This window comes from Cynocephalus volans, chromosome 2 (assembly GCF_027409185.1).
Source record: "Cynocephalus volans isolate mCynVol1 chromosome 2, mCynVol1.pri, whole genome shotgun sequence".
Classification (NCBI taxonomy): domain Eukaryota; kingdom Metazoa; phylum Chordata; class Mammalia; order Dermoptera; family Cynocephalidae; genus Cynocephalus; species Cynocephalus volans.
This window is the reverse complement of record NC_084461.1, coordinates 178,842,570-178,856,014: the sequence shown is the minus strand read 5'-3', so window position 1 is coordinate 178,856,014 and position 13,445 is coordinate 178,842,570. Positions and strand designations below refer to the sequence as shown.

The following is a 13,445-nucleotide window of genomic DNA, read 5'->3' as shown; positions in this document are numbered from 1 at the left end:
CACACAGTTGGACCCAGAGGATGCCAGGGATCTGCTTGGGAAAAATGTTCCTACTGAAGAGGAGCTGAATGAGGGCTGCTGAATGAGGGCTGCTGGGTCCAGGCCACCCCCACTCCTACCCAACTCAGTCAGGTGTTTAAAGTGTTTTGCAACCTCTTGGGAGTGAGTTAACTCAGCTGTGAAACCCACATATAAAGGCAGTAAAACCCATTAAGTGGTCGGTGCTCAGGCACAATCCCGCTGGCCCCCACAGTGCTCCCCATGGTCCGTGCCGTTGCCTGGCCTCCTCCCCTGCAGTTGGGGTCTCGTGGGCCGGCTGCATTTCCATTGCCGTTGCCAACAACAATTTACATACCTTAGAGTGTGTCTCCTGTTCTTGACTATGGCTCAGAGGTCAGGAGGAGGCGTTTGGAGCCCCCTCCCCATGTCACAGTTGGTGATCTGTAGGTAGAGATCCCAGTTTGGTCTGTGGTCTCTGGTGCAGGACGTGGGCATCTGAGATGCAGGCCTTGGGCTTCAGGCCCCTGACACAGCCACAGCCACAGCCCCTGACAGCAGCTCTGAGAGCTTGTGGCACCTGGAGCCTCTTGGAGCCCAGGATCAAATGTGTCTGACCTTGAAAGCTCAGCAGTGGGAGCCGAGGGAGCCACCGCTTCGGGTTGTGCTGCCAGGTGAGCTGTGGCTCTGGCTTCCCCGCTTTGTGCCTTTGCACCCAACTAATTCACCACATTTGTTATGCTCTGCCTGATTTCCAAAAGGTGTTAGGACATAACAGACATGGTGCAGGTGATCAGCAGTGCATCCATTTAGGAAATGTGATGGGGGTAGGCAGATGTGCACCCAGAAGCTGTCCCACAGGGCTACCATGCTCATGCTGGGGACCGACTTAAGATAAGGCTACTAGCAGACTCTTCCCCAGAAAGTGGTGTGACCAGCACTCTCTGAGCACTTTATATATATGTGAATTCACTGACTCCTCGTGGTGGCCCCGTGAGGTGAGCATGGTTATTATTTTCGTTTCACAGCCAAGTGAGCTACCTGTCCCAGGTCGTCAGCTCAGATGCAGCAGAGCTGGGACTTGAACCTGGCGGTCTGTTCCTGGGCCCAGGTTGTTCCTCAAACACAAGACCGCTGCCTCTGCAGCCATGTGTGTGCACGGATGGGTGGGAGTGGTGTGTGGCCAGGTTAGGCAATAGCAGGTGAGGGGATGGCTGGAGGAGTGGAGTGATCAGTACAGCAACCTAGAGCATCTGAGCTGCACACAATCAAGGGCTGCCACCACAGGACTGGCTCTTTGTTGGTGATAGTGACAGATATGTGGGGCAGGAGGCAGGACTTGGTGGTTGCCACCACCATTCATGGCGGAGCTCCTAATGCCTCTGCTTCTCTCCCCACAGCTCACACATGGGCACCAGGTGGCACTGTCGTCCATCAGCTACATCGGCTGCTCCCTGTCTGTGCTCTGCCTGGCTGCCACACTGGTCACCTTCGCTGTGCTATCGTGAGTCACCCTCTGCTCTCCCCATGTCCCAGGAGGTTTGGCAGCTGCATGTAAATGTCAATGTCACGCCTGCCCTAGCCCGACTCTCCTTCCGTATTTGTAGCCCGATGGTGGTAAATGCCCGTCCTGTTCAGATTCTACATGCCATGTGTTACAGCTGGATGGCTCTTCCTCAGTTACCTTTCATTTTGAGGCTGCTGTCCAGCTTAGGAAAGAGAGGAGGGACTGGGGAGTTGGGGGCACCAGGCTTCAGCTAAGCTGGAAAGGTCTGGAAAGGCCCCCAACCCAAACACATGAGGAACTCTGGTGGGGTCCGAGCCAGGCAAGAGCAGACAGGTGCACCTCAGCCCTATGCCCAGACATTCGGTGATTCCTCTGTTCCTCAGCTAGCACCCAGGCATGTGGTCAGCTCAGAGGCTGTGCCTGAGACAGATGAGAGCATATTTGGGTGGGGGCTGGACAATAACCAAGTAAACAAAAGCATGAACAGACGTTTTCTCACAGTGAGCATACCACAAGGCAATAGGAGAGACAGTGAGGACACAGAGCTACTTCGCGGCAGGCAGTCAGCAAGACACCACAAAGGGAGGAATCTGAGCTGCCATGCAGAGACCTGGGGAGAGGGCTTCCCACAGAGGAACAGCTGCTGCACAGGCCCTGAGGCTGGAGGGAGCTGAGGGGAGGGGGTGTTGAGAAACAGAAAATGGCGTAGTGAGCAAGAGGGAAAGGAAAGATCCAAGTACCAGCCATAGCAGGTGTCAGGCGAGCAGGACCATGCAGACTGTGGAAGGAGCTGAGATCATATCCAAGAGTAATTGGGAGCCATTGAGGGTCCAAAGCAGGGAGTGACAGCATCCAGGTTGGGTTTTGTAAAGACCTCTCTGGCTGCACTTGGAGGAGTGGATATGGGGGACCTGGTGGGGACAGACAGCCCAGCCTGGGGGACTGAGTAGTCAATTCTGAGCTGGGCCTCGGGCTTCACACCCACCTCTCTGTCCTCAGCTCTGTCAGCACCATCAGGAACCAGCGCTACCACATCCATGCCAACCTGTCCTTCACCGTCCTGGTAGCCCAGATTCTGCTGCTCATCAGCTTCCACTTTGAGCCGGGCACAGTGAGTATGCAGAGCCCCCTCCATCCTGCTGCTGCGCTTCCATGTCAAAGTGGGCCTCCCTCCCCCTGCTGCCCTTAGGTGAGGAAGTGGGGCACAGGGGTTGCAGCAACTTGGCCAAGGTGATGACCCTAATAAGGGCAGACCAGGGTCTGGACACTGGTCTGCCCTTGTGCAGTCTGCTGCAGACTCTGCAAACAAGACAGCAAACAGCTGCACCACCCTCTGCACCACCTGCTAAGGGCAGATGCTTCTCAGCCAAGGGGACGTGCAGACCTCTTAGACCCTGCCTTTCCCTGCCCTTTGCATTGGGGTAGGGGTCTCTGAGGGCCCTGTGAAGTCTTAGACCTCACAGAAAGTAAAGAGCCGAGACTCTCTGAAGTGACCCAGCTGGGGATGATGTGGGTCTATAAACCCAGTTGATGGGAAGGAGAAGCAGAGACCTGCCTGCTCCACACCCAGGATGGAAGGTGGGGCTGGTTGGGCAAAGGGGTTTAGAATGTGATCAGGATTGACCAATGTAAGATGAACATTTTACTCCTTGCCTAGTAAGGGTCAGCAGAGCCTCTCCTTACTGCCCAGCAGGGTCCCCAGCCCTGTGCCTGTCCTGGGGCTACTGCCTATAGCAGATCTGCCTTCATCTGGCTGCAGGCGCTTCCATCACTGGAGTACTCTGAGGGTCTCGGGAAGCATCCTGGATGTGCTATGGAATGGTCAGAGCATGCGCCAGCCTCATGCTCTCCTACTGGATGCTTTTCAAGCTCCAATGTGAACCATCACATGGGGATTCCTTAAAATGCAGATTTTCAGATTTTGGTTCAGGAGTTCCAAGTGGGACCTGGAATTCTGTATTCCTGTCAACCACTCAGGTGATGCTGACTCCGCCTGTGCAATCCCACGCTGAGGAGGGAGGTCCTACTGCGTGTTAGCAGCAGGAGGGAGGCAGGTCTGCAGCAGCTCCAGGCATCCATCATCCCAGATGGTGGCCCCAGGGAACCCGGAAAGTGTCTCCCTCCCAGAGCCTTATGTCTAAATCCCAAGGAAGGGCTCTGATTGGTCTTGTTTGAGTGACATGCCCTTCAAATAAACCTCTGTGGCAGATGGGAAAGGATGCTCATGATGGTTGGTCTCACCAGAGCCTCTGGGGTAGGGAGGGGCTGCTCCCCAAAAGAGTGGAAGCTGGTCCTGGAAAACACAGGGCCACAGGGTGCTGGGCCAACAAAAATAATAGATGTGTCCCATGTTTGTATCTATGTATAACAGATCATGATGACAAGAAACATAACATTTGGTCACTTGTACATTTTTTTCTCTGGGAATTAACTGACTTGGGCAAATTTGGAGTACAGAACTTGGAACAGCCAGCAGAGATGGATGTCTCTGGACTTCTTTGTTTTCCTTCCTGGCTTCCTGTTCCCTAGACCTTTTATTTGGAGCTTAGGAATGGGCCCTGGGTGTTTCCAATACCCGTGGACTCATGGAGGGTGCAGGGGTGATTGACACTCCTATGTGAGTCTGAGGCCTCATGGCTGAGCCTTGTCACAGCCCAGAGGTTAAAGAATGTGCAGTGTCTCCATTCTTTCCCCAGGGAGGGCCACACCAGGCTGTACCAAGCAGGCCCCTGCCCTCTCCCTGCTCATCAGAGAGAAGGCTCATTGCCTTCTGGATAGCAGGGCCTGCAGAACTAGAAGTAACTCACTTTACAGACAGTCTGTGCACTTCTGCCCATTGTCCCTGTTGAGAGTAAACTCCAGGAAAGTCACTAACAAATTAAAACCTTAAAGTGAATTAACTACAAATTCCAGAATTCAGGGGCTTCAGCCACATCACAGTGCCTGCTTTCTCTGTCTCTCAGCTCCCTCCCTCCTATGCAGGCCTCCCTTCTGGGAGCCAGGGCAGCCTCTAGAGCTACAGGCTCCTGTCCTCACCTGGAGGGAGAGAAACTCTCCCCCTGATGTCTCTACCCTGATTGGACAAGTGGGGTCATGTAACCATCCCTGAACCAATCTTGTTGCAGGAATGGAGATAGTTATGCTGATTGTCCAGGTCTGATTCCCATGCCCTATCCTGAACCAATCACTGTAACTGGGGCAGGACATGGTACAGTGATTGCCTAGCCCTGGGTCACGTGCTGCACTCAAATCACTTGGACTGAGAACTGGGAGCCATGACTCCCCAGAGAGAAAATGAGGCCACGTGACCTCAGGGGATGGATGCTGGGAGGCTAAAACAACTTCAAGGCCCAGCGCACACACCCAGAGATGTTTCACCTCTTGTGTCTGTGTTCTGATCCTAGATCCCATGCCAGGTGCTGGCCATGCTCCTGCACTACTTCTTCCTGAGCGCCTTTGCCTGGATGCTGGTGGAAGGGCTGCATCTCTACAGCATGGTGATCAAGGTCTTTGGGTCAGAGGACAGCAAGCACCTCTACTACTACGGGATAGGATGGGGTAGGTGGGATGGGGTGGGGCAGGTGGGATGGGATGGGAAAGGTTTCATTTTTCTATTATCCTTCTTGGTGCCTCCTAGAGGCCAAGATGGGAAGAAAAAACCCACTGACCAAAGGCAAACATTTCACGTCATCTGGAAACACTTCCAACCTTCCTGACTTGGTTTGTCAATTTTGATTGAGATCATTCTTTTTTAACATAGTCACGTACAGGCATATATTTCCCTGTACACACTGTGTTTAGCTGTGTCCCATAAGTTTTGTTTGTGTCTTCACTTTCATTCACCTCAAAGTATTTTTTATTTTCTTTTTTGATTTCTTCTTTGACCATTAATATTTGAGTGTGTTGTTTAATTTCCACATATTTGTAAATTTCTCACATTTTTTCTGTTATCAAGGCCTAATTTCATTCTGTTGTAGAAAGATGACATATTTTGTATGATTTCCATCTTTCTATTTAGGTTTGTTTTATGTATTTAGGTTTGTTTTATGCCTTGGTAAATGATCTATACTGGAAAATGTTCCAAATGCCCTTGGGAAGAATGTGTATTCTGCTGTTGTTGGAAGTAGTGACATATAGATGCCTGTTAGGTCTAGTTGGTCTATAGTGTTGTTCAAGTCTTTTATTTCTTTGTTGATCTTTTCTCTAGTTGTTCTGTCTGTTATTGAAAGTGAGATATTGAAGTCACCACTTGTTGAATTGTCTATTATTCCTTTCAATTCTGTTGGTTTTTGTTTTATATCTTTGGAGGCTCTGTTGTTAGGTTTACATATGTTTATATTTATGTCTTTCTGATGAATTGTTCCTTTTATATTTATAAAACATTTCTATTCATCTCTAGTGTCATTTTTTGTTTTAAAATTTATTTTCTCTGATACTAGCATAGCCACTCCAGCTTTCTTATGTTTGCTGTTTGTGTATATCCGTTTCCATCCTTTTATTTTCCACTTATTTGTATCTTTGAATCTAAAGTGTGTCTTTTGTAGACAGGATATAGTTGGATCTTGTTTGTTTTTAATCCAGTCTGGTAATTTCTGCCTTTTGATTGGATCATTTAATATTTTCACATTTAATATTATGGTTTATATGGCGGATTTACAATGGCCATTTTCCTTTTTGTTTTTTGGGTTTTTTGTATGTCTGATACTTATTTTGTTCCTCCACTCCTCCACTACTACTTTCTTTTAAGTGAATATTTTCCAGTATAACACTTTAATTCCCTTAATTATCTTTTCACTATATTTTTTGTTATTTTCTTCATGATTGCTCTAGTGCTTACCATATACATCTTAGCACATTAGAATATATTTCATCTTTATACTAAATTACAGTAAGATATAGAAATGTTACTCTTATATAGCTCTATTCTCTCTTCTTTCTTTTTCTGTGTTTATTGTTACACATACTACATCTGTATATGGTACAACTCAACAATGCATGTTATAATTATTACTTTATTTAATTTTTGTCTTTTAAAGAGCTGAGATAGAAAGGAGAGTAAGTACACATTTACAGAGTTAGTTATATTAACCATCGTATTTACCATTTCTGATTCTGTTCATTTTTCCCTCTGAATTTGAGTTACCATCTGGCATTATTGTCTTACTCCAGTCTAACTTTGCTACCACCCACCTCCTTTGTACTGTTATTGGGAAATATATTACATTTTTATACGTTATAGGCCCAACAATAAAGTTATATAAGTGCCATTTGACACTATTGCTTTTTAACTCAGTTGAGAGAAAAAAAGAGAAGAATATGCATTTCTACAGTCTCTTATAATTACACAATTTTTCTTATTGGTGCTGTGTGTGTGTATTAGGTTACTGTCTGGGGTCACCTGCTTCCAGCCTGGAGAACTTTCTTTACTATTTCCTGTTTGGCAAGTCTGCTCACAACAAATTCTCTCAGTTGATGTTTATCAGGAAATGTCTTCATTTTACCTTCATTTTTGAAAGATAGTTTGCTAGATATAAGATGTTTGTTTGTTTGTTTTAATTTTAGTACTTTGATTATGTTGTTTCACTGCCTTCTGGCTTCATTGTTTCTCATGATAAGCCAGATCTTAATCCTATTGGGTTCCCTTGTACTTGAAGAGTTGTTTTTCTCTTGATTCTTTCAATATTTTCTCTTTGTCTTTATCTTTGAAAATTTTTGCTCTGATGTATCTGGGTGTATATCTCTTCATGGTTATCCTCTTTGGCATTTATTGAGATTCTTAGATGTGTAGACTAGTACTTTTGATAAGATTTGGGAAATTTTATCAAAATTTCCCAACATTAGCCATTATTTCTTCCAATATTTTTTATGTTCCTTTTTCTCTCTCTTCACTTTCTGATATTCATATTGTGCATAAGTTTGTGTGCTTAATGATGTTCTACATTTCTCTGAGGCTCTATTGATTTTCTTCATTCTTCATTTTTTCTCTCTGTTCTTCAAATTGTATAATCTTTAACAATCTATGTTTGAGCTCACTGATTCTTTCTTCTGCCAGTTTGGAGCTATAGCTGAACCCCTTCAGTGAATTTTAGTTTTAGTTATTATAATTTTCAACTCCATAATTTCCATTTGGTTCTCGTTTTTTTCTTTTTTAAAGAATTTCTGTATCCTTATTGATGTTCTCTATTTGATGAGACATTGTCATTATGTATCCCATAACTTTCTAAAGTTGGTTTTAATTTAGGTCTTCAAACATGTTTATAATGGCTGCTTTGAAGTCTTTTTCTGTCATGTTTGACATCTCAATCTTCTCAGGGGCAGTTTGCCTGTTACCTGGGGGTTTTTTTGTTGTCATTTTTTGTTTTGTTTTTTTCCTGTGTATGGGTCACGCTGTCTGGTTTCTTTAATGTCTCCTATTTTTTTTGTTGCAGACACAACATTTTAGACAATATATTGTAGTGACTGTGCGTACTTACCCCCTCCTTCTGTGGCTTCTTGTTGTCATTTGCTTGCTTGTCTGCTTAGTAACTCTGCTGGACTATTTGATAAAGTCTGTTTCCCTCACAGCATGAGCCCTCCAACGTCACTCTTCAGAGGTCGTAGCCTTTGACATGTGTGTGGCCACCAGGGATGAGAGTGGTTTAGCAGGGCTCTCTTTGTCTATTTTCATGGCCTCTCTCCAAGCTGTCTACCTACCTGTGTGTGTATCATGCCATCTGTTAGGTTCCACTAAGTGCCAGCTGATTGCTCTATTGTTTCCAACAATAGCTGGGGACATATATTGCTTCACAGTTTGATCTAATTAAATCCAGGCCCCTTTGGGGGGGTATATTTGAGTCCAGTCTTTGAAGTTTGTTCTGACCCAGGGAGGGCTTTTTTCTTTTTAATTAAAACATATTGATTGTACATATTTATGGAGTACAGAGTTATATTTCAATACATGTATACAATGTGTGATGATCAAATCAGGATAATTAGCATATTCATTATTGCAAAACTTAATCATTTCTTTGTAATGAGAACATTTGATCTCTTCTAGTCACTCAATAAAACAGGAAATTGTTGGTAGTTATGGATGCTAGCACTACTGTATACAGCTACAACTTATTTTTCTTATCTAACTATAATTTTGTGTCCATTAACTAACCTCTCCCTATGCCCTCTCCCCTTCCCAGCCAATAGTAACCACAGTTCTACTGTCTACTTCTAAAAGTTCAACTTATTATTATTATTTTAGCCCCCACATATGAGTGAGAATATGTGGTGTTTGTCTTTCTGTGCCTGACTTATTTCACGTAATATAATGTCTTCCAGGTTCATCCATGTTGCTGTGAATGTCAAGATTTCATTATTTTTTATGGCTGAGTACTATTCCATTGTGTACATATACCACACTCCTTAGCTGTCTCTTTCCTGGTTCTCTCTGATAAACTAGCTGGAAGATGGTTTAGCTTAGTGTTTTCATAGAGCCATCAGCCACAAAGGCCCATTCCATTTCAGAGTGCTCTTAGTCTTGAACTTCCCCACACTGTGTTTCAAATAAATTCAGTTCCAATAGGGAGCACTTTGGAGTTCTTTGTTCTAATGGTCTGCTTCTCTCTGGGAAAAATCCCTGAGGCACTTCTCTGGAATGGTGGGCAGAGACAGTGACCCACTTTTGTAGAGTGACATGCCTGCTTTTTGCACAGGGCACTGGGTAGAGGAAGTAGCTGCTGATCTTCAGAGCTTGTCTCTTGCAGTGTTGAGCTGTGTAGGTCAGCAGAGGTGAGAGCAGTGAGGCCCCAGTGCTCTCAGCCTTCCCCCCAGACAGACCCTGTGTACTACGGGTTGGAGTTGGGTAGAAGATGGGAGCCCCAACACTTCACTGCTTTTACTTGGAATAAAGCTTCTACAACATGGAGTTGGGGGAATGGGAAATACAAGAAGCCTGCCCTCCTGGGGAGAGACCGTAGCTGTAGACTTGGAGCCAGTGAAAGGAGCCTTGCTTTCCTGTCCACAGCTGCTTGGAGTGGAGCCTCCCTCACATTGAACTGGGCAGAGAAGCAGATTTTGGCCCACATGCCACATGGTCTTGCTGTTCTTACCAAGATTTAGTAGACTTTCTTGAGTAAGTTTTTCTTAATTTGTTGTATGTCCTCAGGAAAATATAGAGACTTTAAATGTTTTTTTTTTTTAAACTAATTTCTTTGAGTTATAGTTGTCTTACTGGGGAGTGGGTCTGTGGAGCCATCATTCTGGAAGCCCTCCCCCACTGATGTGGCCTGCTTAGTGACCTTTGCTGTTGCCTGTCCTGAGGAGTTCCAGTGAGAACAGAGGGCCTTGCTTCCTGCCAGAGTGTCAGGCTGCGTACGGACACCTGGTGTTCTTGCAGTTGTTATAAAACACTGACCAGACATCAGGGACCTGCTTCTTGTTTTGGATTTCCTCCAAATAGATTTAATTTTTACAGTTTTCATTGTGCAAGGAGCAGATAAATATGTTTATTTTGTGCTTGGAGTTGGCAAATGTAATTTATTTGAGGATGAAGTGGAGATAAATTATGTACCTCTCATGGTTTCCCTGGGAGATTAGAGAGAGGGGACATGGGCAGCCACCTACAAACTGTCATTGGCCAGGCAGGGACCTCCCTGCGGTCACCACAGATGTCCTGTACCCAGCCTCACTGTTCATGCTGAGTAACCATGTGGTTGCTTTTGCAGACTCTGGGCCTAAGGCTACATGCCCTCTGCTCTCCCTCCTCCCCTTGGTGAGCCCAGTTGAGCATGACCTGCTCCCTCAGCCTTTCCTGACTCCTCTAGACAGGAAAGTTGCTCTTTTCTGTGATTTCTGACTTCATTTATTAAGGATTTAGAGGATAATATATGGCCAGCCACCTATGGCTTACTAGTTTCTCTATGGATACGGTCATTCAATTAAGTAGCACATGAAAACACACATACACACGCACACACACACACATACATGCCACAGCAAAGACAGTTGGCATGAATAAGAAGTATGTGTGGAATTTGTTGCTAGTGTGAGAGGAACCTGGAGAGTGGAGGTGTCTGTATCACCTATAAGATGGAGGAGGGGAGTATGTGTGTGTGTGTTGTATGTGTGTGTGTGATAAAGAGTGTGTCATAATCCAATTCAATCCAGCCTGGAAGGATGTTTTATTTGATCTGCACAATATTGAAGAAAAAATGAATTATTTGCCAATATGTAAAAACTGAGGGACATTACATAAAATTATGAAGTTTTTTTGAAAAATGAGAAGGTCGGGCACCCTGCCTTTATATTCCTACTTAACAGCAGTGGCTGGAACTGTGCGGTCCATGATACCAGCATGGTCACTGTAGGGCTTTGAGTTATGGCCCATCCTACAGGCTCTCTGCCATGAGAGTGCTGGACTGTTTCTGTCAGTCCTGCAACCCCCATCTGTCTTCCTGTCAGCTTTTCCTTAATTAATTTCATCCAGAGCCCATAAACTGTGTCCTTCATTCTGACTGGGTTGGAGTTGGCTTTGGGCCTAAGTAAAGATAGTTCACAGGCAGATGGGCTCTCTCCACCTTCATTTTTAATTAAGAAAGAGCCAGAACACAGTGAGAACACACAGGAAGGGCCCTGGAAGAGGGAGGCTGCTTCTTCCCTGTAGATTACTCCAACCTTCCAGCAATATCATTTTTTTGAAACCTAGAGACTATGTTCTGGGGGTGGTGGAGGTATGAAATCGACAACTTCCTTTGAGGTTCTGTTGGCTTCCAGGCCCTGTGCTAGGAATTGTGAGGGGTGGAGGTGAATGAAGTATAATCTCTGCCCTCCAGGAGTCCACATGGAAGCCAGGAGAGGAGACAAGGATAAGTGTTTGAGAGTTTACGCCTCAGTGCAATGGATACGAATCTCCAATCCCAAACTCAGAAATGAAAGAAACGTTAACGCTTTATTTCTCTCTATTGCAAATTAATTTATTTTGTGAGTGCCCATTTGTCTTGGGCTAGCACTTAATCATAGTCAATCCTAGGCCCCACCTTTCCCTGAACTTGCATTTTGTTCCAAAGAGTTGCATAGCACCAAGATCGTGGGAGGTGTAGTCAGGCATCTAGGTAGTGTGCTGTAACAGACTGTCATTGGTTTCAAACCACACACACTGATTTCCAGTTTATACAACATGTCCACGGAGGGCCAGCAGTGGCAGGAGGTTGAGAGCCCAGGAGACATCACATGCTCAGCCCGTAAGAGATGTGCCACTTCTGCCCACAACTCAATGTCCAGAATAAGCCTCGTAGCCCCAAGAGCCCAGATGTGCAGGATGCCCAGAGCTAGCATCTGGAACTGTGTAACAGGTGGCACTGGTTACATCCACAGGAGGGCAGACTTTGTTTCCTGTGTTGTCGTCTCTCCCCATCTCTGTCGAGACATCCTCACCCCTGTGCCTATGCCCTCTGGTCTCTCTCTGTCTGCCCTGGGTAATGTCTCACAACACATGCTCCTTCCTTATGGTCACACGTCATCTGTCCTGACCCTTAGCAGGCAGAAGCCAGGGGAAGCACCTGCCCAGTCCCCCTGAAAGGTTACTGTGTTCCAGAGAAGAGTCACGAAGTAAATGTCTATTATGACAGGGCCAGAAGAACTCCGCATTGTCTGCAGCAGCATGTCATGAGTCTGCACAGAGTATCGGGAGAGAGTTTCCAATGATGGCAGTAGTGGGAGAGGGGTGGGATCCAGGTTGGTTAATGACAGAGACTATTACAGGGATTAGCTTCACATATTGAGGGCCTCGTTCTGCACATACAGTAATTGCCCCTTATCCTTGGGGGGTACGTTCCAAGACCCCTAGTGGATGTCTGAAACCGAAGATAGTACCAAGCCCTATACATCCTGTGTTTTCTTCTGTCTATACAAACCTATGACAAAGTTTAATTTATAACGTAGGCACAGGAAGAGATTAGCAACAATAACTAATAATAAAATAGAATAATTATAACAACATACTATAATAAAAGTTATGTGAATGTGGTCTCTCTCTCCCTCTCAAAATATTGTACTGTATTCACCTATTTTCAGAGCACAGTTGACCGCCAGTAACTGAAACTGTGGGAAATGAACATTTCATGTAATCCTCACAGCAGCCGCTCTCCATTTCCACACTGAGAACACAGGCTCAGAGAGGGTCGGCCAGTTCCCTGTGGCTGCACAGCTGGCCCAGCGTGTCCCCAGGAATAGAATAAAACCAGGTGTCATTTGACCCAAAGTCCAGGCTTTTCTACTCGCTGTCTTCTCCATCCTGCAGCCACTCTCCTCATTCTCTATGTGAACATTTTCTTCTTAAACCGCCTCCCCTGGCCCCCATACTCAGCCAGTCCCTGCAGCTCCTGCAGTTTGCTTCAGAGAAAGAGGACAGTGGGGCCCACCCTCTTCTCAGACGGACCCTCTAGTCACTGCCCATGGCTCAGCCTCCGCTGGACATAGGGGACGATGTAGGGAGGAAATAACAGAGGAGCCCCAGCCTTTCTTTCATACTATACAAACATGTCAGTTTGAAAGGAGATAGACTCTTGATACCCCAATTTAACCTTGGGGATAAAGAGAGACACCAGCCCCTGATTCAGCCAGGATCAGGGGAAGGAGGTGCAGGCTCAAAGCAAAGGCCTCGGCCACCCAGTTTGAAAAGCCACCCTCCCAGGGGCACCTCCAGTCCTGGCAACACCTCCCAGAGCCCACAAGGCCTCCTCTGTGAACCGTGGCCTGCTGCACCAGGTGTGGGGCACCGCGTGGCTGTCTGTGAACTCTGTGCTTCCATCAGAGAAAAGATGGGCCGGGGCAATGGCTCCTCCTGCACACGGTGGCTGGCAGTGCCCACCACCCCAGACCCCACATCATCCTCCCACCCCATGACATCTGAGGAAACTAAGGCATGGAGAGGGTGGTGGGACCCCACCCCCGCGAGTCAGCTGCAGGGCCA

At 46.2% G+C, this 13,445-nt stretch overlaps 1 protein-coding gene across 1 annotated transcript in view; it reads left to right on the top strand.

The window, feature by feature from the left end:
• Window positions 1-13,445, top strand: part of ADGRD1 (adhesion G protein-coupled receptor D1) — a 169,461-nt gene that overhangs the window by 133,825 nt on the left and 22,191 nt on the right. The window contains exons 16-18 of the mRNA XM_063087864.1: window positions 1,398-1,501; window positions 2,504-2,615; window positions 4,909-5,062. Of these exons, the coding sequence (XP_062943934.1) occupies window positions 1,398-1,501; window positions 2,504-2,615; window positions 4,909-5,062 (370 nt within the window). The remainder of the gene's footprint in view (window positions 1-1,397; window positions 1,502-2,503; window positions 2,616-4,908; window positions 5,063-13,445) is intronic.